Source organism: Arachis ipaensis, chromosome B1 (genome assembly GCF_059453495.1).
Source record: "Arachis ipaensis isolate K30076 ecotype BB chromosome B1, ASM5945349v1, whole genome shotgun sequence".
NCBI classification, from domain to species: Eukaryota; Viridiplantae; Streptophyta; class Magnoliopsida; order Fabales; family Fabaceae; genus Arachis; species Arachis ipaensis.
The window spans coordinates 141,790,584-141,818,273 of record NC_142436.1 but is presented as its reverse complement, the minus strand read 5'-3'; the positions used below and the strand labels follow the sequence as shown (position 1 = coordinate 141,818,273).

The 27,690-nt window shown below is 28.4% G+C and overlaps 1 protein-coding gene and 2 pseudogenes across 1 annotated transcript; all 3 read left to right on the top strand.

Annotated features, from left to right (window-relative positions):
• Nucleotides 1-12: 12 nt before the first annotated feature.
• On the top strand, nt 13-20,490 carry LOC148578673 (glutathione transferase GST 23-like; annotated as a pseudogene).
• Nucleotide 20,491: 1 nt separating this feature from the next.
• On the top strand, nt 20,492-22,513 carry LOC148578672 (uncharacterized; annotated as a pseudogene).
• Nucleotides 22,514-24,682: 2,169 nt separating this feature from the next.
• LOC148578671 (phosphoribosylaminoimidazole-succinocarboxamide synthase, chloroplastic-like) lies at nt 24,683-27,685 on the top strand. Its single transcript, XM_088503145.1, has 11 exons — nt 24,683-24,793; nt 24,889-25,018; nt 25,385-25,477; nt 25,565-25,653; nt 26,021-26,101; nt 26,430-26,519; nt 26,611-26,700; nt 26,839-26,889; nt 26,970-27,016; nt 27,291-27,348; nt 27,432-27,685. The coding sequence occupies exons 1-11, from the start codon at nt 24,683-24,685 to the stop codon at nt 27,489-27,491; spliced, it is 900 nt and encodes a 299-aa protein (XP_088359271.1). The 3' UTR covers nt 27,492-27,685.
• The last annotated feature ends 5 nt before the right edge of the window (nt 27,686-27,690 follow it).

Below are 27,690 nucleotides of genomic sequence, written 5' to 3'. Positions count from 1 at the left end.
GAAGACAAAAAGATGGAAGGAGATCCAGTGAAGTTAATAGGATTTTGGGGTAGTCCAGCTGTTCTAAGAGTGAAGTGGGCACTAGCAGTTAAAGGAATAGAGTGCCAATATGTGGAAGAAGATCTCAGCAACAAGAGTGACATGCTCTTTAAATACAACCCTGTCTACAAAAAGGTACCTGTTCTTGTGCACCAGGGTAAGCCCCTTGCTGAATCACTGCTCATTCTTGATTATATTGATGAGACTTGGAAGTAAAACCCAGACCTGGAAGCAAAACCCTCTTCTTCCACATTCTCCTTATGAAAGGGCCCAGGCAAGATTCTGGTCCAAATTCGTTGATGACAAGGTAAGAGAGTTGCAGCACCATATTTAGTATCAATCATTTATAGAACTGAAAAAAATGGTCTTAGAGACTATTATGAATTATCAAATCCTCTGAATTATTTAGTTACTAAAAACACTGAAAGCATTTATTTTTAGTAAAGATATATTCAGACACAAAATATATAATTTTTCTGTGTGTGCTATGAGAGCAGATAAATGCTCTTACTCTTGACTATTTATTGTCTTAGTTTGATGTTAGTTTTTTTTTTATTAATATTTTTATTTTACCTGTAATGCTAATGTGCAAGACAATTAATTAATGAGAGCAAGAATAATGATTTATTCTCCATACAGTTAAGAATAACTCCAAAATATAGAGACAAAAATATGACATAAAATTGTGTCTCTTGTCTTTATTACTAGATTTTAGACATATTACAAATTGCATAAATTTCTATTAATAAGTGGTTATAATTAAATGTGGAGTCAAAATTGTGTAGTTCACAGAGATGATAGAATTTCTTATTATAAATGAAGGGTAATTTTTAAAAAATGTTACGTATTTGTTCATGAAAAATCAGCTTTATGTATTTGTGTATAAATAAAAAATATATATATATTATTATCAGTGTAAAATCAGCCCAAGCATTTTGAACACATCTGATGCACCATGTAATTAAGATCATTGGATTATGTTAAAAAAAATCCCACGGTTGAGATGATATTAATTTTTAAAACTTTTTAAAAATTAAATCAAAGGATATAATATGGTTCAAAATTCTAAAAAGACCCCTCCTCTTCCTTAGAGTAAAACGAAACCCTCCCCACCTGTCTACTAATCTGGGTAAGGCAGTTAGGCAGATTAAAACGAAACCCTACACTGTCTCTGTGTGCTAATCTGGGAAACGCTTCCTTGGATGAATGCCGACGACATCATCCCGAATGCCGGTGTTACCAATGTTAGTGCCAAGAAGGCCATGACACCGATGTTGTCGAGGACAACGGTGAAGGGGAAGAGCAAGATTACATGGTTTAGGTGACAAGAAGACACGGATGGGGATATAACCATGTGTTACCGTGGTCATTGACGCCCCGTTGATGGTTTCGAGCTCCTTCTCGAATCTCGTAAGATTTTTTCAATGCCAATTTTTGAGAAATCACTTGTTAGATCTCAGTAGAACTACACTCAAGATTGTAATTATTATAATATGAAAAGCAAAATCACAATTGCAGATTGTACGATAACAATTTTTTGTGTGCAAAGATTTAATTCTGGAAATTTTATGCTATATTACTGGAAGAAGGTTTAAAATAAGAATTTACATAGTACTTGCATTCAATTTCTGATTATGTGGATATCAAAGGGAGCTTCATGGGTTGCAATTTTGTTGATTTTTCATTATGATTCTATTGTTTGTAGAAGACATTAATTACTTTATTGTGATTTTCCTCCTTTGTATTAGAATAAATTGTAAATTTCTATGGTTACCTACCTGCCTTGTTTCAATAGTTAAATCTGAACAGTCAAATATGATAGCAAAACTATTCTGGTCAACTCCTTTGAGCCTTACCATTGAAATTTGAAAGTCCACTACTCTTGAAATATATTCCCTCTGACCATTATGTCCCAAATGCTTCTTACTATTCAGAGAACTAGGAAAAATAACTAAATGCATGAGCATTAAGCTTAGTTCAGAATTCTCTCATTTTGACTTATTGGCTTGTTTTTACTTGTGTGATTTAGGTCTATTAAACTTCTAATTTGGTGAGTCTAAGTTAAGTCCATGACAATAGAGGCATCAGAATCAAGAGTGAAATTTCATTCACCAATGGAGATTGGGAGCAGGTGGTCATAAAACCTTTTAGCATATTTTTGTTTCATTCTACTAATAAACTTTTGGCACAGCTGGAGCCTGGATTCCAACCACCAATATCAGAAGTGGCTCAAGCCTTAGTACAGTTGGTGCAGCGAGCCAACATGAGCAGGCGAACTACTTTTGGATCTAATCAAGGAGGATCCAATCGAGGGAGTGATGTACCCGCCATACATGATGATATGTGAATGGGAATATCATCCTTGTGTCATTCTTGAAAAGAAATGTAGTTATCACTATCTTCTGATGTACTAAGAAAATGGATGAAAGAATGTCTCAATTGTTATTTTATTGAATAATTTCATTTTATTTGAGCTAAAGAGTTCAGTTTTGTTATTAGTGAACCTAGATGATTCTTTTTGTTCCATTTTTTATTTTTTATTATATTGAATTGGTTGTTTATGATGTTATGTGTATAACTGAATTCAATAAATTTGGATAACTTTCTTCTTTGGCCAAGAAACTTGCTCTTTTTCCTTGTGAAAATCATATTGGATTTCATGCTCTAAAAAAATAGCGAGGATGAATGGATTGATAACGTGGAAGAACTGAAGGAGCTCGGAGTATCCTTTTTCAAATCTTTATATGCTCCTAATAACTACAATTTATTTTTACCTGATTTTCCTGTCACAGGTAAGTTCCCTAGGCTGACTGAGGCTGAGTTAAACCATTTGAGCAGAAATATTACCCATGAAGAAGTTAAACATGCTGTGTTCAATATGGGAAGCTGGAAGGCGCCAGGAAGTGATGGACTGCCAACAAAATTTTTCCAGCATTCCTGGGACATTGTATCTGATTCGGTGGTGAATTGGGTGCATATGATCTTTAGAAATCCTGAGAATATAGCTGGAGCAAACCAAACCTTAATTTCTATCATTCCTAAAGTTCCCTCACCTGAAAACTTTGCACAGTTCAGACCTATCAGTCTTTGTAACGTCTGCTATAAAATTATTACTAAAGTTATTGCAGAAAGAATAAAGGCACACTTGGGGTACATTGTCTCTAACACCCAGGCTAGTTTCATCCCAGGAAGAATTAGTGCAGATAACATTCTGGTAGCACAAGAGGTGATCCATACTATGAGGATGAGAGCTAGTGGTAAAGGACTCATGGCAATCAAAATAGACTTGGAGAAGGCCTATGACCGTCTAAATTGGAATTTTATCATTGACACTCTCAAAGATATTGGCATCCCGAAGAATATTGTGAATGTTATTCACTTCTGCATCTCCTCCCCCACTATGAGTTTGCTTTGGAATGGTTCTCCATCAGAGACTTTCAACCCAATAAGAGGCATTAGACAGGGAGACCCCTTATCCCCTTATCTTTTGTCCTATGTATTGAAAGACTCTCTCAACTAATTAACTCCTTAATAGAGCAGAAAAAATGGAAACCTATCAAGTTGACTAGGAATGGTCCTCATCTATCTCATCTTTGTTTTGCAGATGATCTCGTTCTTTTCGCGGAAGCAAGCAAGGAGCAGGTTCGAGTAATCAAGGAAGCTTTGGAGACCTTTTGTAAAGCTTCTGGTAAGAAAGTCAGCCCTAGCAAATTCTGCATCTTTTTCTCCAAGAATGTTAATCACAACAGAAGAGAGGAGCTCAGCAAAGATCTTGGTATTCCGCTAACCAGCAATTTAGGAAATTACCTCGGCGTACCGCTCATCTACGAGAAGTGCGAAAAACACCACTTTCAACCAATTCTAGACAAGATGCAGGCCAAATTGTCAAGTTGGAACATGAAAACCCTTTCTCTTGCCGGAAGATGCACCCTTGTTCAATCGGTTTTGTCTACCATTCCGAGCTATACTATGCAAACAATGAAGATGCCTAAGGAGGTCTGTAATAAAATTGATAAAATGTGTAGAGACTTTCTCTGGGGATCTAATGTAGAGAACAAGAAAATTCATCTTTTGAATTGGGATACCATTTGCCAGCCAAAGGAATTAGGAGGGCTAGGATTGCGGAAGGCTCAAGAATCCAACGACCTTTTTCTCATGAAATTAGCTTGGGGGCTGGTGCATAATGAACAAGCTCTCTGGGTGAAAGTAATGAAAGCGAAGTATAGTTGCGGGGACAGCCTTATTCCAAAGGTTACTAAAAAAGCGAAGTGCTCTAATGCTTGGAGAGGTATTGTTAAAATTTGGGACCGATTTCAAAGCAATTTAATCTGGAGGATTGGAAATGGAAGAAGCATTAAATTCTGGAAAGATCACTGGATTCCTGGTATCTCAGATCTGAGCGAGTTATCGATGGAATAGATCGGGGAAGACAGAGCTGACGAGGATTTAGCAACCTATGCTACGACGGAAGGATGTTGGAATTGGGAGAGGTTAGCTCAGCTAATCCCAGAGGAGATTATCGTTATGATTCGTACTGTTAAAGCTCCCCACCACTCCCTCGGACCGGATTCCCTAGGATGGCTACCAAAACCTCAGGGCAGTTTCTCTATCAAATGAGCCTACAAAAGCTACTATGTTGAAGATAGGGACTCAGACCAGATTTATAGAATTTGCTAGAAAACCAGGGTTCCCCAGAGACTGAGAACCTTTGCTTGGCTCCTAAGCCATAACGCGCTGCTAACTAATCTAAAAAGAAGTGTTCGGGGGCTTACCGATAATGATTGCTGTCCGAGATGCCCGAATCTTGAAGAGAGTCTGCTCCATGTGCTGAGGGACTGCCCATACGCCCAAGGCATTTGGATGAGCAACTCAAATAGAGACCTGCAGGACCCTTTCTTCAGCCAGAATCTCCAAGACTGGCTCTACGATAACCTGTCCAGGACTTCTCGCACTAGCTGTGGGACTTCATGTCCCACTTTCTTTCTCACTTCTTGTAATATTATCTGGCGGAAAAGAAATGAATTAATTTTCAATCAAGATAACATCCCTTTTGAAAGAGTAATCCCAGAAATTAGAGGGGTGGCCAGAAACTATGAAGAAGCGTTAGACCTTACAGAGAGAAGCATCAAAACCTTCAGAGTGACAAACTCGATCCTTATTGGTTAGAAGCCACCGGAAGCGGGCTGGAGCAAACTTAACGTTGATGGCTCGGTCCTGCAAACTTCAAATTCTGGCTCGTGTGGCGGCATTCTCAGAGATTCGAACGGCCTGGTTATGGCAGGGTTGATGATGAACATTGGAAAGGTAACCATTACTAAAGCAGAACTTTGGGCAATCTACACAGGTCTTAAAATTGCAATTGATATGGGAATGGAGAAGGTACAAGTAGAGACAGATTCTACCTGTGCAGTGAATCTGTTGCAGCATGCATCTACGGACCTCCATAATAGCACCTCCCTCATCCGTGCAATTAAAGAGCTCCAGGCAAATCCAGGTGACTTCCGAGTGAAACACGTCTTGAGAGAAGCCAATTTTAGTGCCGACGTTCTAGCCAAGCATGCCCATAATCTTCCGGCAGGGCTCCACCATTTTGTTTTGTCTCTCCCCTTTCTTGTTCCAACAATTGAAGCTGATAGGAGGCAACGAGTGTTTGCGAGAATAGTAAATGGCTAATTAGTTTTCTTGTTTTGGGCCTCTATCCCCCTTCTCAATAAAAAAATTAATGACATCTTCCAAATTTTTGAGCTATATTCTTCAGGTTTTCATATGGTTAGTAGCTTTGGTTTAGACGAATCTTTGACAGACATAAAACTTTCTTGTCATGAAATTGTACGTGAAAAGCTTTTGAGTATTACATAACTTATTTGAATGGCGATTTAGCATGGCATAAAGCTTTGGTAGTTGAATTGGAGGTAAAATATTAACCAAAGTTTTCTTGATATGGTGTAGGATGTAAGATCAAAACACAAAAAAATCATACAAAATTGTATATTGTAAGTATAAAAAGAATGGTTAAGTTTCTTCATCAAATTTTCATCATTTAGGCTCCACGAAGGATTCAATATAAAGCAATGTTAAAGGCTTGCAATATGATTAACTAAAAGTCTAAATAAATTATTCATTCATCGGTAACAACTTAATGTATAAAAAACTACTTAAAAGCAATTCGGAAAAGAAAATATCAATGATACATCATACTTCATCCAAACTATACCAGCATCAAATCTTATAAAAGAAGACAGCATGGTCAAAAGGCACCACCAGAAAGCGGCCCTTTTAGGCACCATAGTGTGTATATGATTTTTCTAGAAGAATTTCAAAAGCATCTATATTTTTTACCGATCCTACTTTCACCCTGCTATTATACACAAATGCAAAATTAGATCTCACTGTAGATAGATAGCTAGAAAAATGCAAAACTACAAAATAGGAGAGAAAATAAACATATTTAGCATAACCAGTAAAAAGCATTTTTCAATTTTGATCATCAAGTATCGACCCCTTTTTAAATGTCATCTTCACATGAAGTCCTTCTTGCTTTGTTGTCCCTATCCCAATATGCAGGCATGTATTTGTCAAGAGATAGCTTCCCACTGAATGATTCAAGTGGCTCTTCTAACAGAAGACCGCTGTAATGGTGCTGCATCTGCAAACTCGTGTCCATGACCATGTCACCGAACATTATACGAAGAACCTTGAATAAACAAGCAGAAACAATTTTTGAAACAGTTAGGCACTTAGGCAGAGAACACAACCTCAAATGTCAGAGTTTCTATCCTGTCCTATAAATATTCTGCCCTGTCAGAGATCCGACTACTATGGAAAGAAATCCATAGGAATAATCTAGTTCCAAATTACACATTTTGGTACACTGCTAACTTTGCTAACAAATTTTGAACTACAAAAAATTATTAAGAATATGTTTATTATATAAATCAAACACAAGATGAGTCAGGCCAGTTCAAAATTATTCTGCTACATCACAAACGGACCAGGCATAATTTTAAAGAAACATAAACAAAGGAATTTAAACTCTTCTTTTATTGATGCAATGGATGGTTCTGCTCCGCCTCATCATCATCATTTGCCCCTGAGATTTAAGAGACATAAACACAGAAATTAAACTAGAACATCATGAACAGAAACATAAACACAGAAATTGAAATCAAAATTATAAAAACAAGAGTAAAGTATCGTTTTTGTCCCCAACGTTTGGGGTAAATCCTATATGTCCCTAACGTTTAAATCGTCCTATTTGTATCCCTAACGTTTGTAAAAGTGATTCAATGTTATCCTGCCGTCAATTACACATCATGAATGCTTTAGTTTGAGTTTTAAAAATCTCTTCTTGATGTTAGAATACAAATGTCTGGGATAGAATCGATGATCTACTCCGAAAAATAACTCATCAAATGTTGAAACTAATTCCTACAATATTTACATAATTTACTTTTCTAGGGACATAATTGAATCTAAACACAAATAGTGGATATAATATTAAAATCGATCACATCCAAGTGAGACCTAATTGGTAATAAATATATCCAAGTGAGAATAATTGAAAAATATAATCTGATTTGTTAGTATAATTGATAGTAGGATAACATTGAATCACTTTTATAAACGTTAAGGATACAAATAGGACGATTTAAACGTTAGGGACACAAATAGGACTTACCCCAAACGTTAGGGATAAAAACAATATTTACTCTAAAAACAAATACCAAAATTTTTTAACCCTCATAACTAGAACCCAAAAAAATTCAAACAACCAAATAAACAGAACAAAACAAATAATTGAATGAAATGAATGAAATAAACTCATACAAAAAACCTTAACAAAAAAATAAGTATAAAAAAAAAATAATTGAATGAATTCAATGAAACAGATTCGTACAGCAAGAAGATAAAAGGAACAAAAAAAAAATGAAATCAATCAATGAAGCAAATTCATATATACCTAAGTCTGAGGTTCCATTGAAACTCTGGAAGTAGAGCACCACAGCGCTGACGATGATGCTGACTTGCTGAGACCCACGCCACCACTCTGAGGCTGAAGACAAATGACGCGAAGAGAGAAGATAGATACTGAGAATGAATGAGACAATGAGGTACTGGGCTGAGGAGATACAGAAAAATATCACAGCTTCTTTCCACCAGTTGAACAGAGCAGAGCTTCAGGCGGCGGCGGCAGTGAAGAAAGACGCAGTCACGGTGGCAGAGGATGGAGTGCGTACGAAGAGAAGCAAAAACGAAAGGAATTTGTGGTAAATGTAAAAAAATAATAATTACTATTAAACTCGCATATGAGGCATATCTATAAATTATTATTTGTGCACATCAGAAAAGCTCAAAAGAGTTGATAGACAGATCCTGTTTTCAGTATATAAACCCGTGCCATGCACGTGAGAAAATTAAAATTAAAATTTTAAATTATTCTATTAAAATTAATTTAAATTGTAATAATTTAATTAATAAATAAATAATATGATGTGCATTGTTCGTGTTTTTTAAATATAATATTAAATGTATTAACTCAAATGTAGCTATTAAGTGTATAAAAATTATGTTTGAATTATGAATTTTTTAAATGAAACAAGTGTAATAGTCCGTGCCATGCACGTGATAAGATTGAAATTATAATTTTAAATTCTTTTGTTAAGATTAATTTGAATTATAATAATTTGATTAATAAAAATGTAACATATTATGTATTGTTTATTTTTTCTTAATCTAGTATTAAATGTATTAACTCTAAAATAGTTATTAATTAGTTTTAGTAATTTACTTTTTTCAATAAATCAAACATATATACTCAATGTGACCATAAATAACCTAGTAATATTTAGACCCACCAAAAATTTTTTATATGTTGTTTTACTGTCAAGTAAGAACATATCAAAATCAGCTCAAAATAAATAATAAATTATTAGAGAATTCTAATGCACAAAATTCTCTAATAAACAATAAATAATTTAAACCCACCAAAAAATAACTCAACACTTTTCTTTGATACCTGCAAAACATATACCTGAAATAATATTATATCAATGTTAGTATACAGTTTTACAATCATCGACCGTATTTACTATACGTGACTCCCTCTTAAAAGTTATTCTACATACGTGTGTAGTCGAAAGATAAATTACTGGACTTTATTTTATTTTTCTAAATTACTATAATTATGCATTATTCATTAAATGCTACTTGTAATATAATTATAATAAAGATATTTTTCTAAAATAAATTTAGAAGAGAGAATAGTGCTTTTATTTTGGAGGAAAAATGAATTCATGAGGAATTGACACTTCACTTTTATTAGTTGATAATGTATTAAATATTAATTTTATATAATTATAATAAAGATATTTTCCTAAATTAGTATAATCATGCATTATTCGTTAAATGTTAATTGTAATATAATTATAATAAAGATATTTTTCTAAAATAAATTTAGAAGAGAAAAAAGTGATTTCATTTTAGAGAAAAAATGAATTCATGAGAAATTGACACCTCACTTTTATTAGTTGGAGGAAAAATCCAATTTTATATATTTCTCGTTATTATATATTTTTCTCTAATCATATATCCACTGTTTTCTTTCCTTCGTTTCAGCATTTTAAATCTGGGTTTAACTTGTCGTAGTTCTCACTTCTCAATCATTCTATTAGATGTAGTTGATAACTATTGAAATTCTTTGATTAACATAGGAGAAAAATATATTATTATATGATAGAATTAATATGAGTATATTTTGTTATTAAATACACAAAGTTAATGTAAAATAAAAGTACACATAAAAAAAGCAAAGAAAATAAAATTAAAATAGCAAAAATGATAAAAAGATTATTTTTACAATTTGTTTTGTCATTTTTATGTATAGAAGATTAGAAAATAATAAACTTTTGACTAAATTAATTTTGTATTTGTTGTATTCAAATTAAATAAGTAATAAGTTATATTATTTTAATTTATTCCTTAAATTTATATATCATAAAAATCAAATCAATATACATAATTTTAAATTGTGTGATACTTAAATATCTAATCAAATCAATTAGTTGATATAATTAATGCATCATAATGAATTGTATTTAATGAGTTAAATAAAATAAATTAAGAAACATTCTCAGAAACATGCTACGTTGATTCTATCATTAAATGTAAAAAATCGATTTTTATATAATAGAATCGATAATATAATAGACGGGAGAAAGAGAAAGATAAACATTTTAGATCTTAGGTTGTTTCATTTGGATGTTGTAATATGGGTATCACATTATTTTACTTATTCTACCCTATGGACCTTTTTGCAACTTTATTTCAGTATTAATAGAATTTCACTACCTTTTAGTAATAAATTAAAATCCAAAATAAAATTGAAAAAAAAAAGTAAAGAATATAAAACTATTGATTGAAATTTTATTTTATTTTTTGTTATTATAACAGGTATTTTTATTTAATATACCAACATCGTACAAAATTAATCGTAAAAAAAGTATAAAATATAAATAAATATACTGAATTAAGAAATAAAATTATATTTGTTATCTCATTTTTACTTTTAGCAGCACAATAGAATATCATGTACTCAACATAATTTAAGATGTAAATTATAATTAATTATACTTTTTATTTTAAAATATTTAAAATTAATCTTAATATAAATAAAAATAATTTATTATATTAAATAAATTAATAGAATAATATAAGTTAGCTATTTTTTTTTATTAATTTTGTTATTTTTTTCTGACTACCTTTAAAATTACAACTTTTTTTTTAAATTTGACCGTGAAATAAAATTAGAGTTGTTGGTCTACACCATTAAAAAAAATGATACTATGCGATTACATTTCTACATATAACATGTTCCTAAATTTTTATATGCTAAACTTAAGATTTTGTATTTCTTTGTTTATGCCATAAATAAGTATTATTTACAATGATTCGTATTGATTTAAAAGCTTAAAAATTTTTGTACGTATTAATTTTATATTTAATATTAAAACATGAAAATTTACTATGTTATTTTGCTATTAATGTTTGTAGTATTACATTATAAAATATAAAAATTAAAATAATTATATATAGCTTAGATGGATTGAACTAAAAATAAAAATATAAAACAGAATTGTATTATTAAATTTTAGTAATTTTAATTAGTTAATAATATAAAATAAGATAGAAGTGACTATTTATAATTGAATAGTTTTGTTTGATTAGATTAAAAAAATCGAAAAACACTCTAAATAAAAAACCAAATTAATTTTAATATTAAATTTATTAATATAATTTTAATTTTATATAATAATTAGATAATAAATTAGTAAAAGCAAATGGAAGGATGGCTTTAATTAGTATTTGATAAAATATTCCTTTAGAATAATTAAAAAAAGTAAAAGTATGATTTATTAAAAATAATACATTTTTATGTTTAAAATACATTTAAATAAAATATTTAGAATAACATAGCTTCATGAATATTAATCATTAATCAATTATGAACTAACATAAAATTATAATATGATTTATTGACAAAAAATAATCAATAATTAATATTAATAAATATAAAAATCATCTAAACACTTTGATTAAAAATATGAGTGGTTAATTATCATTTATTATTAATAATATTTTGTTCATAACTAAAACTAAAAATATAATTATTCAGATTTAGATTTTAGAAGAATAAACGTATAAGTAACAAATAATCTATTTTATCATGCATATTATAAATTAATGAATTAAACTAACTAATATAATAAATTATAATTAATTAATTGGTATAAATTATAATAAATTATATGATATTTAAAAAAAATAAAATGAATAAGAAGAAAATAAAAAGAAATAGAAGAGATAAAAGACTACAATAAAATAAATTAAGTGTGAGAATTTTATTTTTTTTTTACAAATTTTATATCACATCCGTTTCAATAATAATAAATAAAAATACATCAACTTGATATCTAAGAGAAAATGATGCGATAAAATCATAACACAGTTCTAAAACAAAAGTTTAAATTAAACCATAATATCATTGCACAACACAAATTGAAAGTAATTTCACACTATAATATACCACACAAACAGGTAAATGACTTAAGCTTAATTACGGAAATTTTTTTATTTATGCATACATGATAACACCATGGTCTATAAATGCTTCATGGATAACATATCATATATTGCTCTGAATGATGAACACGGGAGTTGAAGAGTGTGTGGTGGTTTGTATCCACGATAGTTGATTTCTTGCGACGACGCCTCATAGGAAGAAAAAGAATTGTTGTAAAAGCTACCTAATGAAAGAGTAATTGATAAATGAACGATATTTTCTTCTAGCATATATGGTCTTTTATAGTGGTAAAATAAAAATGGAAGGAATAAAATTTTATATTTTTATACTCGGAATAGAATTTCATATTTATCGTAATAAAATTAAATAACTAATCAGTTATAATTCATGTATTTAAATAAATAAAATAAATTAAATAAAAATATTTTTAAGAATTAATCAAATCAGTTAGTTGATACAAATAATTAGTATAATTGATTTTATTTGATTTATTGAATTCAAAAAAATAAATTAGGAAATAATTGATTTAATTAATTACTTGATATAATTAATTTATTATAATTGATTGGATTTAATAAATTAAAAAAATAAATAGGAAAACATATGACACAATGATTTTTTAAACTAAATTAATTTGTATTTATTGTATTTAATCATTATAAGTAACGAATCATCTATGTTATTATGTACCTTATAAATTAATGAAATAAAATAATTGATATAATAAATTACAATTATTTGATTGATATGAATTATAATAAATCGTGTGATATTTAAATATCTAATCAAATCAATTAGTTGATATAATTAATTTACTGTAATAAATTGTATTCAATGAATTATAAAAAATAAATTAAGAAACACGCTCAAAAGTAGTGACGAATCCAAAAATTTTAAATAGTGGAGATAAACATATAGCATATAAAAATAATAAAAAATATTTATAAATATATCAAAATATATAAAAAATAAATAATATAAAAATATTAAATATTAAATAATTTTTATGTAATCATTATCAATATTAATTTATTGATAAATAATAATATGGTTATTAATTTATCTTTCTGTAAATTAAATATAATAATAATAATAAATAAAATTAATCAAAATATAAATAAGTTATCTTCTAATCAATAATAAAAGTGAAATATATTTTTTTATGAATTATATACAATAAATGGCATTTTAAATAAATGATATTTTTTTATGTTATATTTTTTCAATAAATGATATCACGGGTAATTATCATTATCATATATTATTATTATTATTATTATTATTATTATTATTATTATTATTATTATTATTATTATTATTATTAAAATGATTAAAAGTATTTTTAATTGATAATTGATAAGTAGTTTAATAATGCATTAAATATTGATTTGATATAATTATAATAAAGATATGTTTCTAAATTAGTATAATTATGTATTATTCATTAAATATTAATTATAATATAATTATAATAAAGATATTTTTTATAAAATAATTTAGAATAGAGAATAGGAAAGTTCATTTTAGAGGGAAAACGGAGTCACGAGAGATCGATACCTCATCTTCATTAGTTGGGGGAAAACCCAGTTTTAATATATTAAGTAGATAGATTATTCCATTTAAAATATTTAAATTATGATTTCAATCATAAATTACAATTATGATTTAAAAAATTTTCTTTGATATAATATTACATTTTTTTCTCCACTTTATTATTAATATATTGATATTGCAAGTCTAAATTATAGTATTTTACTGAATCTTGACTGAAAAAAAAAATAGTTACGTGTTTCTACCATTTAATTTATTTAATACACCATGTACTAACACTAACGGTATTTTTTTTAAAAAATATATTGATAAAAATAGATATAATGTAATTACAAATATAACATAAATAAATGCGAAACCAATATGTTACCAATATCTTTGTTAAATTTTATAAATTAGAGAATAAATTATATATTCAGTTACTCAGTGATCATATAAATGATCAAGTAATTGGATTGTAAATTGATCTCATAGTATACATCTTATTTTTTTCTCATTTTTGAATGAAAGCGAGAATTAAGAGAGTAAGTAGTAATACATAAAGAAAAAAAAATTTGCACCACAACACATAATTATTACCAAAAGAAATATTCATATTAAAATATTAAAATTTTACATACTGCAAATCATGAAGATCAATCACAATGTACTGGTCACTTCTCTCTATTTTTGACCATGATATAAGTTTTTCTTTTCCACTCAGGAGTCCAATAACATCTAATTGAACAAAAAAAATTGAATTAAAAGTACCAAATTAAGGACAAATGAGTGAATAATATAAGAAATTATAACTTCGTACGTGTATAAAATAAAGAGAATTTACTGATTTATTTTATTTTAAACGATAAAACTAACAATAGTATATTAATAAAAGAATATACCTTTTAAAAAAGTCACAATACAATTTCAAATATTTTCATAAATAAACTGTTAAAATTTTGTTATCAATAAAATGATATTATTATACAATTTTTTGGCAAAATTTAAAATCAAAAGGAAAATAATTTTGTGTGGGTTAATATAAACTCTTAAAATATATTTTGCACGTGTGTACAGTCACAAGATATATTCTGCTTGATTTCTCAATCTCAAAATTTGAAAAGACATAGACCTTCCTTTTTACCAATTCATTCTCAAATATTTTTATCAAATAATTCTTGATTGAACAATGAATTTTATCGTACTGCAAAATAAATTAAATATAAAAGCTATTAAAAAGAATTGTCTTTAACTTGTGAAATGGTGTACTAATAAAATTAACTTAAAATATGAACTACAAATAGTTATAAGAATTAATTTTGATGCACTAACAGTGTAAAGTAGTTTTATACGTGCATCCAATTACGTAATGACACATCAATAAAAATAAATACCTTTCACATTGACCGCGTGAATGGTCATCCAAAAAGAACAGATGTGATTGCACGACTGTGTAAAACGCTTTACACTGTCAGTACATCGAAATTAAACTTTATTTATAAATTGAACTTAGCATTACTTGAAAAAATTTAGTAAATGAATCAACTAATCTTATCATCTATTAGAACTATTTCTATGTAAGCCGTCTTGCTCTTGTCAAACTTGGATTAGACTTTCTATAGGCTTATAATTATTGTCTTTATTTTCCATAATTTCTCTTCGTATAATCTACTATAGGTGATACTATTGATAGAATCATAGTCAATCGTCATTAGCATGGAAAAAAAATAGAATAAAGACTATATCAAAATTATAAATTTTTTAAATGATAAACATGAAAGAAAATTTACTATTGCTTATTATATATACTAATAATATGTCAAAAATTTTAAAATATACTAATAATACTAATAGTTTAAGGATAATTGTACTACAGTTATAATAAATTTAGTTATTACTCTAAATAAATAAAATAAATAATATATTTGAAAACCAAAGAAAAAAATATTAGCCGTAATTATGTTTGGAATGTTCCTATATTTTTTTTTGCTTGCCATTCTTTCACCGCAATGTTAGATCAAAGAAACTCTAAATTTGAAATATAATAATAAATATGTCATGTGATAGAAAAATAATAAGCTAAAAAGAAATATATATATATGTTATTGCTATATAGGGAGCCGATACACAAAGATATGTTATCGTAATAAAATATCACACTATGAATAATTATATTTGTCAAGTAAATTTATTTATACTCTATATCTATTATATTATTTTATGTAAAATTAAAATCTACTCTTTTAATTTAATATTATATATATATATATATATATATATATATATATATATATATATATATATTTGCTTCCAATATTTTTCAAAATTAAATTGAAATTATGTCTAAAGTCTTAACATGGTAAACGGAATATAATTAATATATAATATTTTAATAATTAAATACCAAAAATAAGTTAATAAATAACAATAATTAATACCTAAATATCATATCATATATATATATATATATTTATTTATTTATTTATTTTTGATATTGTCCAAAATTAAATTAAAATTATGTTCAAAATCTTAATACCGTAACGGAATATAATTAATATATGAAAAATTGTTTAATAATCCATGCCATGTACATGATAATAAATTGTTCAATAATTTGTACTATGCATGTGATAAGGTTAAAATTATAATTTTAAATTATTTTATTGAAATTAAGTTGATTGTAGTAATTTGATTAATAAAAAAGTAACATGTTATGCGTTTATTTTTTCTTAATCTAGTATTATATGTATCAACTCTAATATAGTTATTAATCGTTTTTGTTAATCTACTTTTTTTCTAAATTTATGATTTAAAATAACAATTATAAATATTAATAATTAAAGAAATTATTATATTATAATTATTTACGTTTTATTCCCAAAATTAAAAACATACTATTCTTTTTTTATTTAATGGTTTTTTTATTTGTACTACCAGTATATATTGATCGATTAGTCAATAAATTTTTTATTCATAAGATACATTTACTTATTTTATTTATATAATTTTAAATATTTCCTTATTTAAGTGTACATATATATTAAGTCACATATATTAATTATTTTTTTATTTTTTTATTATAAATATTTTTTTTAGCCTACGATCATTCAATGATTTTGTTATTCTATTAATACCATCATACGCATAATAATATTCATAAATCATACTAATTTTTGTATTTATTTATATGTATATATATCAATTGTTTAGTTAATAATTTTTTTATTTTTAGAATATATTTATTTTGTTAAATAATTTTAATGTTTAATTACTCTGTTGGTCCTTATAGTTTCGCGAAATTTTCAATTAGGTTCCTATACTTTTTTTCCTTTTAATTGAGTCTTTGTACCAATTTTTTTTTTTAATTGGGTCCCTACACTTTTTTTTTCTTCTATTTAGGTCCCTATACCAATTCTTTTTTTTTTTTAGTTGGGTCCCTATAAAATTAAGCCAATTACTACTAAGAGGGACTTAATTGAAAAAAAATTAGTGCAGGGACCCAATTAGAAAGAAAAAAAGTATAAGAACCTAATTGAAAATTTTATGAAACTATAGGGACCAACAGAGTAATTAAACCTAATTTTAAATACTTCTTTATGTAGTTTATATATCTATATATATAAATTGTATGTAAATATATTTAAATCATATATATTAATTTTTTTATCATAATTAATTTTTTTGAGTCTATAATTATTCGATAATTTTTTTTATTCTTTATTATTAATGTTGTAATTTTCATAAATTATAATAATTTTTTATTTATCTATACATATATAATAATTTTGTTATATAATTCTAAATATTCATTTATAACACACATATATATATTAATTGTACATATAAAAATTTAAGTCACATATATTAATTATTTTTTTGTTATGATTTTATATATATATATATATATAATTATTTTTTTTCTAATCAAATAATAATTTTTTATTTTTTATACCCATTCATCCCCTCCAATCTCTTTTTATATGCATGACTAACAAATTTTTTTTAATGGTGATATTTTAAAAATTTTTCACGTATTTTTATATATTAGCAAGAAAGCAAAATCACGTATTATGACTCTTTTTTTTCACGCCTTAATCTTAATTAATCAATCTTGTGTCCACACAATATAATTAAATTTTTAATCATTCTAATCTATTGATGAATTATATTTCTCTTAATAATTACATTACTAATCTGAAATAAAAAAAAGGTGATACATATATCCAAAAAAAAAAACAAACTTAAAAATAAAAAAAAAAGAAAAAAATTTCATATTAAAAAGTTTAAAAATAACATATCCAAAAAGAATAGTCATAATATATAAATTGAGACAACAATTTAAATTTCTCTAAAACTAATTTAATCAAATAATACCAATATTAGAACTAAATTACTTAAATAATATTTAATCTATTCTAATCCTTAAATACGTATAGATTAGAGTTATTCTCGTAACAACCAACCGAAATAACATCATACGATCGAACACACAGAATCCGTACAAATTTAGACTATCTTCTTGTTAAAATTGTCAAACTAAATTGACTTTTATTCTCTTCAATAGTATTACATTAATGCACCAGAAAGCCGGTAGTTTCTGAAAAAAATCACAATATGTTATAAAATTATTTTTAATACAAAAAGCTTAATAGAAGAAAATTTAAATATAGTACCAATATTTGAATTGCATTTTCAAGGTTAACACAAATTTTTCGAAACTGAACCTAAATTGAGGAAATTCAATCTCATTATATGCTCCACTTCAAATATTTTCGGACAAACGTAGAAAACATGGAGGGGATGTGAGTTGAACTTGACCTACAAAGCTCCTTAGAAACAATTGGCCAATCAAAGAAGAATAATAGATTAGAAAAAAAGAATGCTTTGATTCTTAGATTTAGACTCACTAACCACAAAGAAACACTATATATAGCCTTTAGTAGTACAAAAATAATTATAGAAATTAATTATTGCAATATCAATTTACCACTATGAACATTAGTAACATATTTATGGCAATTAGAATTATAAATTTATGTTTAATTTTTTATATAATTATAATTAGGATATTTTTCTAAATTAGTATAATTATGCATTATTCATTAATTTCTAATTGTAATATAATTCTAATAAAGATATTTTTTAAAATAAATTTAGAAGAGAGAATAGTATATTTATTTTGAAAAGAAAATAAATTCATGAGAAATTGACACCTTACTTTCATTAGTTAGGGAAAAATCCAATTTTAGTATATTAAGTAGATTATTTTATATAATTATAATAAAGATATTTTTCTAAATTAGTATAATCATGCATTATTCATTAAATGCTAATTGTAATATAATTATAATAAAGATATTTTTCTAAAAATAATTTTAGAAGAGAGAATAATGCTTTCATTACATGAGAATAGTACTTTTTAAAAATAAATATATTTTTTAAAATTAGTATAATTATGCATTATTCATTAAATACTAATTGTAATATAATTATAATAAAGATATTTTTCTAAAAATAATTTTAAAAGAGAGAATAGTGCTTTCATTACATGAGAATAGTACTTTCTAAAAATAAAGATATTTTCCTAAATTAGTATAATTATGCATTATTACTTAAATGCTAATTATAGTATAATTATAATAAAGATATTTTTATAAAATAAACTTAGAAGAGAAAATAATGCATTCATTTTGGCAGAAAAATAAATTCATGAGGAATTGACGCCTCACTTTCATTAGTTGGGGGAAAACACAATTTTAATATATTAAGTAGATAAAATTTTAATAATAATACACGGATAATTGAAATAGTTTATATACAGGTTTTTCAAGTTATTATTATTATTATTGGATAATAAATAAGAATTATAATTATATCAATATTTTTAAAATTAATATAATTAAAATGACTAAAAATATTTAAAATTAATTTGCGTTATTAATATCATAAGATTTGATCATTTTATGATTAGAATAAAATATTTTTATCATCATTACCACGACCGGTGCCATTATCATATCATTATCATATATTATTATTATTATTATTATTATTATTATTATTATTATTATTATTATTAAAAGTATTTTCAATTGATAATTAAAAAGTAGTTTAATAATGCATTAAATAGTGATTTAATATAATTATAATGAAGATATATTCTTAAATTAGTATAATTATGTATTATTCATTAAATATTAATTATAATATAATTATAATAAAAATATTTTTTATAAAATAATTTAGAATAGAAAAAAGTGTATTTATTTTGGAGGGAAAACGGAGTCACGAGGGATCGACACCTCACCTTCATTAGTTGGGAAAACCCAATTTTAATATATTAAGTAGATAAATTTGTATTCTCATATGTATTATATGCAAGTTGCTGATTTAGTGGCTATTTTTTGTGGACACGAGTTAATTTAATTGGGTGTGACTCTTAACTCTTCACAGTGTATGCTAACGGTTGTGGCAGCGTTTTCCAATGTAGGAGAAGAGCAACAGAAGGCAGCAGAAGAAGCTCGAGAGAATCTGAAGAGGCTTGAGGTTGGACTTGAGGGAAAACGCTTCTTTGGAGGTGATAACATTGGCTTTGCGGACATTGCTATTGGCTGGCTTCCATACTGGATCGGAATAGCTGAGGAAGTTGTGGCCATCAACCTTATTGATGCAGAGTCAATACCTAAGCTTTACTCATGGTTCCATGCTTTTATTGACATTCCAATTATCAAAGAACTCATGCCTCCTCAGCATAAATTGCTCCATCACACCAAGGCATTCCTTCAAGCGTAGACATCATCCCCTTTGAAGGCTATTTCCATTACATATCGTATATTATATGTGATGCCATCTTACCAAGTTTATTGTTAGGACTAAAACTAGAACAACTAAGAATTAAAGAAGAATGTAATAAATAAATGTCATTAATTCTTAGTTGTTCCAGAACTCGCCATAGTTGGCTTTAGATTTTTATAACTGGGTTGGAGGGTTGTTCCCTCACTCATTAGATTCCTGTTGCACTTTGGTTCATCTGCTGGTAAAGTCAAGAAGATTCGATGAGGCATTATTTCTTCTGAGAAACTTGATTACTGAAGAGGGCACTCCTCCATTGGTGTTGTTGGAAGTATTGATAGAGAGTTATCGAAGATGTTGCTCTAGTATTGCGGCTTTTGATGCATTGGTGAGGGCTTGTACTCAGGTTGGGGCTACTGAAGGTGCTTATGATGTCATCTATAATTTAAGGAGCCGGGATTGTTTCATTACTATTCATGCTTGGAACAATTTCCTAAATCACTTGTTGCAATTGAATGAAATCGATAGGTTTTGGAATTTGTATAGAGGAATGGGTTCTTTTGGTTACATGGAAAATGTGAATACTTTTAACTTGGTTATTTATGCTCTGTGTAAGGAATGCCGACTAGTGGAAGCTATTTCAGTGTTATATAAGATGATGAAGGGTGAAATTTTCCCCAGTGTAGTCTCGTTTAACATAATCATAGACGCAGCATGCAAGATTAGCAACTTGGGTCTTTCCTTGAAACTTTTTAAAAAGATGACCATGATGTTAGGGGGATTTTGTTTGGCCCAATTCTGTTACTTACAACTCCATAATCAACGGATTCTGTAAGAATGGGAAATTATTACTTGCAGAAGAGATGCTTCGTAAAATGGTCAAGATAGGTATAGAGCCGAGTGTTCGAACATATGCTACTTTGATAGATGGTTATGCTAGGTGGGGAAGTTTGGAGGAGGCACTGAGGCTCTGTAATGTAATGGTGGAAAGGGGATTGGTCCCTAATAATGTTGTTTACAATTCGATTTTACATTGGCTTTATCATGAATGAGGTATTGAGGAAGCTTCTTTGCTACTAGCTGACATGATTGATAAGCATATATGCCCTGATCACTACTCCTATGCAATCCTTACCAAAGGCCTTTGCAGAAAAGGATATCTGACTGAAGCTCTTAAGCTTCATAGCCAGATTTTAGAACATAACCTAATACAGGATTCTTTTTTTCATAACATACTTCTTAACCATATATGCAAAAGGAAAAACATGGCGGTTGCCAAGCAACTATTGGGCAGCATGATTAGCCGTGGCCTAGCTCCTGATGTTTATACATATGGAACTGTGATTGATGGATACTGTAAACTAGGTAACACAAACGACGCGCTTCAAGTTTTTGATTGGATGATAAAGATGGATGAGAAGCCTAACTTGACAATATAAAATTCTGTCATTAATGGTCTGTGTAAAATGGCCTCAATAGATGCTGTAGAATACATAGTTGATGAATTGCGAAAGAGAAGATTATTTGATGCAACGACCTTTAATACCTTAATTAGTGGATATTGCACTGGCGGACAGATTGATAAAGTATCGAAATGAAGAGCTTGGGAATTTCTGCGAATAGAGTCACGTATAATACACTGATAAACCTTCTCTGCAAGTGTGGTTGCGAGGAAGAAGCAAAAGAATTGATGAAGATGATGATTGTCCAGGGTATTCGTCCTGATTTTGTAACATACACTACACTTGTTACTCACTTCATCAAGACATGTAGTCCTGATGAGGTGATTGCATTGCATGACTACATGATTCTAAAGGGAGTAGTCCCTCACCAGAAAACATATGATACCGTTGTAGCACCACTTCTTTTAGAAGAAGGAAGAAAGAAAAAGTCATAATACATGTATAGCAGTGTAAAAGGTTGTTCGGTCTCACAGTTTGTCACTTTTCCATTTTTTTTTTTTAACATTAACAGATCATACCATTCATTCTTTGGTGTACCAACCACATTTCTGTCAATTCATGTTATTTCATTTTAATTTTGATGTCCTACATTAGCTTATCTTTTCTTAATTATATATTGTACACTGGAAGTGCATTTTGCTAATTTTTGATACATAAATTGATATGCAGCTTGATTTATTATGTATGATTTATAAATAAAAATATATTTTTTGAATAGTCTCAACAAACCAATTGAGGTAACATAGCTCTTATTGCTGGATTTTGATTCTTGAATAACGTCATTTTTTTTTTTTAGCCATTCATTAATGTAAAGAGCCTTCTATATTTATGCGCTTAGCTGGAGGATTGTGAGCCAGTGAGCCACTATATTTTCTATGGGAAAAATATATTTATATTCTTTGATGTTAGAAACTTAGAATATTTACTCGATAAAGTAGAATGTAACAATGATGAGGGATTTAAATAATTTATACAAGCATGATTCCTTTTTCATAAATTTATCAAAAAGAATAGGTCACATTTCAGATAATAAAATTATAGTATATGTTAATATAATTACCGCTAATAGCAGTTATTGCAACATTTAGACATTTTTAAAATAAGATAAAATTAGAGAAAAATAAAAATTAGCCAATAAGTAGTCAACATGCATTTTGGACGTACAGTTCTAAAAATTCGAGTGTGTAGTTTTTGGAAGTTTTAGATGTGCAAACTTTACATAAATAATTATAAACTAGTAAGTATGCATAATAGAATAAAATGACAGTTATAACTAACTCAGATATAATCACATTCTGAGATGTAGTAATTCTAAAAATAATCGCTGCATATTTATTTTTGACCTGGTAATAGTAGGAAAGCATAAATTGCTGAAAGCCTTTGAACAAAATTACACAGATCTCATGTAAACCAAAATAAGAGCACACCACATGTATTAACTAGTTGATTCTAGCTACTAGCTAGGTCTGGCTGTATTAATAAGAGTCAATTACACAGTATAACAAAATGATCATAATTCATAAGGTCATGCATGAGACAATTAACATAGGCTATTAAATGCACAACATACAAGCTTAACCTACTCTCTCTCTCTCTCTCTCTCTCTCTCTCTCTCTCTCAATTGAACAAGTCATTTAAAGATTAGATTTCACTTAATTTTTTTTCAAGTTAATTTAAGTGAATCTTTATGAAGCATAAAGTTTTAGTGCTAAATTTTAATTGTTTTTAATATTTGCATTTTTTTTATTTCAAACATCTTATTTTATTTAATTTTAGTTTTGTTAAAATTAATTTTTTTCCCAACATATTCATTTTTCTATTATTATTATTTTCTTTTAAATAACAGCAACAATCATAATTATAGGAACCATAATGGTAATTAGTGTTTAATAGTAAAAATAATAGAAGAATAATAAAAGAAAAAAATAATATTCCGAAAAAAGATTTAAAGAATAAAAAATGTTTGAAAAAATATTTAATTTTAATTAAAATATAAAAATATGGCAATAAAATCTAGAAACAAAATAAAACTTAACCCAAAACTAACAAAAGGACAACAAAGAATAGTTTACCCATAAATTAATGCAAATAGGGAATTTGCTGGATTTCTGATTTTCTGATTTCATGAGTTAATTTTATTGATGGTTAATTTATTTAATTTATTGAATGCTGGAAAGATTCTGAATTCAATTTAATTTTCATTCTGAGTTTGGAATTGGATTCAATTTAGTTTTGAGTTGTTTATGTGTTGAAAAAGTGGCGTTATTCTTTACAATAAAGGGTACCTGAAGCCTGCAGTGCGATGAGTGAATCCATGTTTATGGCTGTTGCGTTAAACCCTCCCAAAAACCCTTCAAAATCAACCTCACACCCGCTCTTCCGCCTCCCCCAACCTCCTCCGCACTCACTTTCAAACCAAACAACAATTTCGCCACACTCTCCGCCGCCGCACAACCACAACAACAAGAACACGCCCCTCTGCTCGACACTCTTCGCAACAGCACACGCAAGAACCAAGTGCTCCAATCCATCAGAACCACCTCCCCCTTCGACTGCCTCTCCGAAACAAATCTTCACCATACGGTTCCTGCCCTCACCTCCAAAACCAGGGGAAAGGTGCATATTTCCTTCTTTAATCCCTCTCCAATTTATCTACTCCTTAATACAAATGAATGGAAGTTGAGATTTCTAGTAAAATTGCAACAGTAATATAAAAGCAAAAACATTGTACTAAAAAAAATCATTTGAAAAATTGATGAATTTGGTTACTTGTGGTCTTATGGCACAGGTTAGAGACATATATGATAGTGGAGAGTACCTTGTTTTGGTTACTACTGATCGCCAAAGTGCATTTGATAGAATTCTTGCTTCAATTCCCTTCAAGGGACAGGTTTTGTGTTCTTATTCTCTATCCTTGTTCTTTGTATGAACAGTTTACTTGGTTGATCATGGATCACACTCAATGTTCTTTATTCCCACTTGCAGGTTCTTAACCAGACAAGCTTGTGGTGGTTTGAGAGAACCCAGCATATAACTGCTAATGCCGTTGTGTCCACTCCTGATCCTAATGTTACCATAGCAAAGAAATATTCTGTTTTCCCTGTTGAGTTTGTTGGTGAGTATTTTGTTAATTGGTATTTTGGATTGGTGCTTGCATACACATTTTATCAAATGATTTCAATGGCTATGAATTGACATATATGTTTGGTATAAGTTGTGGAGGAGGAGTTAGTTTACTGGAAATGATAGCTTGAAAAGTACGATAGAAATAGAATATATTTTTCCGGAGCAACTGGGATAGAAGTAAACATTGCAGTAATCATTAAGTGCTCTACGTTTATTCACGCTACCCAAACTTCAACATGCTATGCTCATTCTTTATTCATGTTGCTATCAATATTGTCAAAATATTTTCTTTACAAAAGCGGAGATGAGGATTCCAGAAACTGTTTGTTGACACTTTATTACTGTTGGTTTGTAGCTAGAGGGTTTGTGATCGGAAGTACTGATACTTCATTATGGACAGTCTACAATAAAGGCATCCGGAACTATTGTGGCAATGCCCTCCCAGATGGTGAGGTCCCTATATTTTTTGTTTTGCATTCTTACAATTGTTTGTCTCTTTATTTAATAGGCTATAATATTATATAACACATAACAGGTTTGGTTAAAAACCAAAAGCTGGCTGAAAATATACTCACACCTACAACCAAAGCTGCAGATCATGATGTTCCTGTAACTCCAGATGAGGTATTATTCCTTGTACTCTCATCTGCATCTATCTTTTCAATACAATTAGTTACAGTGAAAGACTAGTTTTAGAGACCAAAGGAATGAATAGGCAGATCAAATAATGTTGCAGGAATAAGAAATAATAGGTAGATCTATCTTATTATGATGTTTTTTTCTTCCTTCTTTTTTTAAAAAAGACAGCGTCAATGTTTTTCTTCATGTGGATAAGATTATTTTCTTAAGAACCTAGTTCATATCATACAGTACATTTGCTTCTTGATACTAGTGAGGTTATGATTAATGATGGATAATATTTTTACTATTTTTTAATAGTTTTCTTTTATCTAACCTTCTCAATTCTTTTTATAATCTATTTCCCTTGCAGATTATAGAAAGGGGATTAATGACAAGAGCTGATTATGAGGAAGTCAGCAAAAAAGCTTTAAGTCTATTTGAATACGGTCAGGTAATTAAGCATTTTATCATGTCATTTGTAAATTTTGTGAATGAAAAAAAAATAACAACATGCCTTCTCAATGTATCCCAAGACAGTAACGACACATTCTCAATGTATGTGCTATCTGTTATTTGGATTATAGAGATGAATAGATGGTGTACACTTATTTTTCAATGAAAATTTCTAACTTGTCCATGTATTCTTTTCAATAATGCCTTACTGGAACAAAAGTATAAATACCATCTCCTTGTGATGAGTGGAAAGCTTATCTTTATTATTGTTGTGATGCAATTTGACTTTTGACATTGGCTTGCTTTGATAAAATTTGAATTTCCAGTGTGTGGCTTCAGAACATGGCCTTATATTGGTTGACACAAAGTATGAATTTGGGAAGGCAGAGGACGGTTCAATTATGTTGACTGATGAGGTTCAGTGAATCCCTGATGTTTATTAGATTCTGAAATGCACTCCACACAATTTATGAATATAGAATAAGGTTTCATTTTTGAAAATTGTAGGTGCACACTCCTGATCCAAGTAGATATTGGATTGCCAATTCTTATCTTGAGCGCTTTCAAAATGGTTTGGAGCCTGAAAATGTTGATAAGGTGCTCTATATATTTTATTTTTTTGCTTAAAGGTTTAGGAATATGTTAGCTTATTCTAAATTACTAGTTTTTGTTCTCTTCATTCATAAAATATGGACAATTAAATAATCTGTTGATTTTTAAAAAATAAATTTTTAGGAGTTCTTGAGGCTGTGGTTCAAAAATCACTGCAACCCTTATGAAGATGAGGTATTTTTATTTTATGCTTGTAATTAACTAGATTGTATGCTTTAATAAGGTTTCAAATCACACTAACGAATCTTGTTCAGGTTCTTCCTGAAGCTCCTGAAGATCTTGTTTGCGAATTGTCTTGGCGGTATTTCTAAAACTTCCTCCTTTTTTTCCACTTGATATGAGCTTCTTTGTGATAAATACACAGATAAATTGCCTATAGAATCATGTGTTTCTTGGTTTTAGGAACCAGAATTGCTTGAATTAATCATTCAATTTTTACACAAGGATGCTTCAACCATGGTTTTGGTTGCATGGCACGTCTGTCATGTCTAATCCTCATTCAAATAGATCTATCTGCTGCTTTATTTCTCCAAACCAACGTGTAATCTTGTCGTTATACTAATTCTGTTGGACAGATACATTTTCTTGTATGAGACTATAACAAAATCAAAGTTTGAGGTGCTGCAGTCTGAGGTAATCCATATGTTTCAACATTTTGTTTTGGCTATCTATTATCTGATAAAGTCATAGGAATATAACTCCATTTCCTTTTGCAGGAGCCAATACATGAGCAAATATCACGAAATGTTGCATCTACACTAGCATCTTTGAAGTAGCTTGGGAATGTCGAGACTTTTTCAATTATGTATTCTATAGACCCCTTTCTGAGGATATATTTAAAACTTACAAGCAGCAGAAATTCTACCAAGAAGTGTTTTTTTAAATAAAAGAAATTATATAAATAAAGCTTAAAACCAAAAGACAGATGAACATTTAACTCTCATAGAAATCATGCTTGGTCTTTGCCAATTGCGC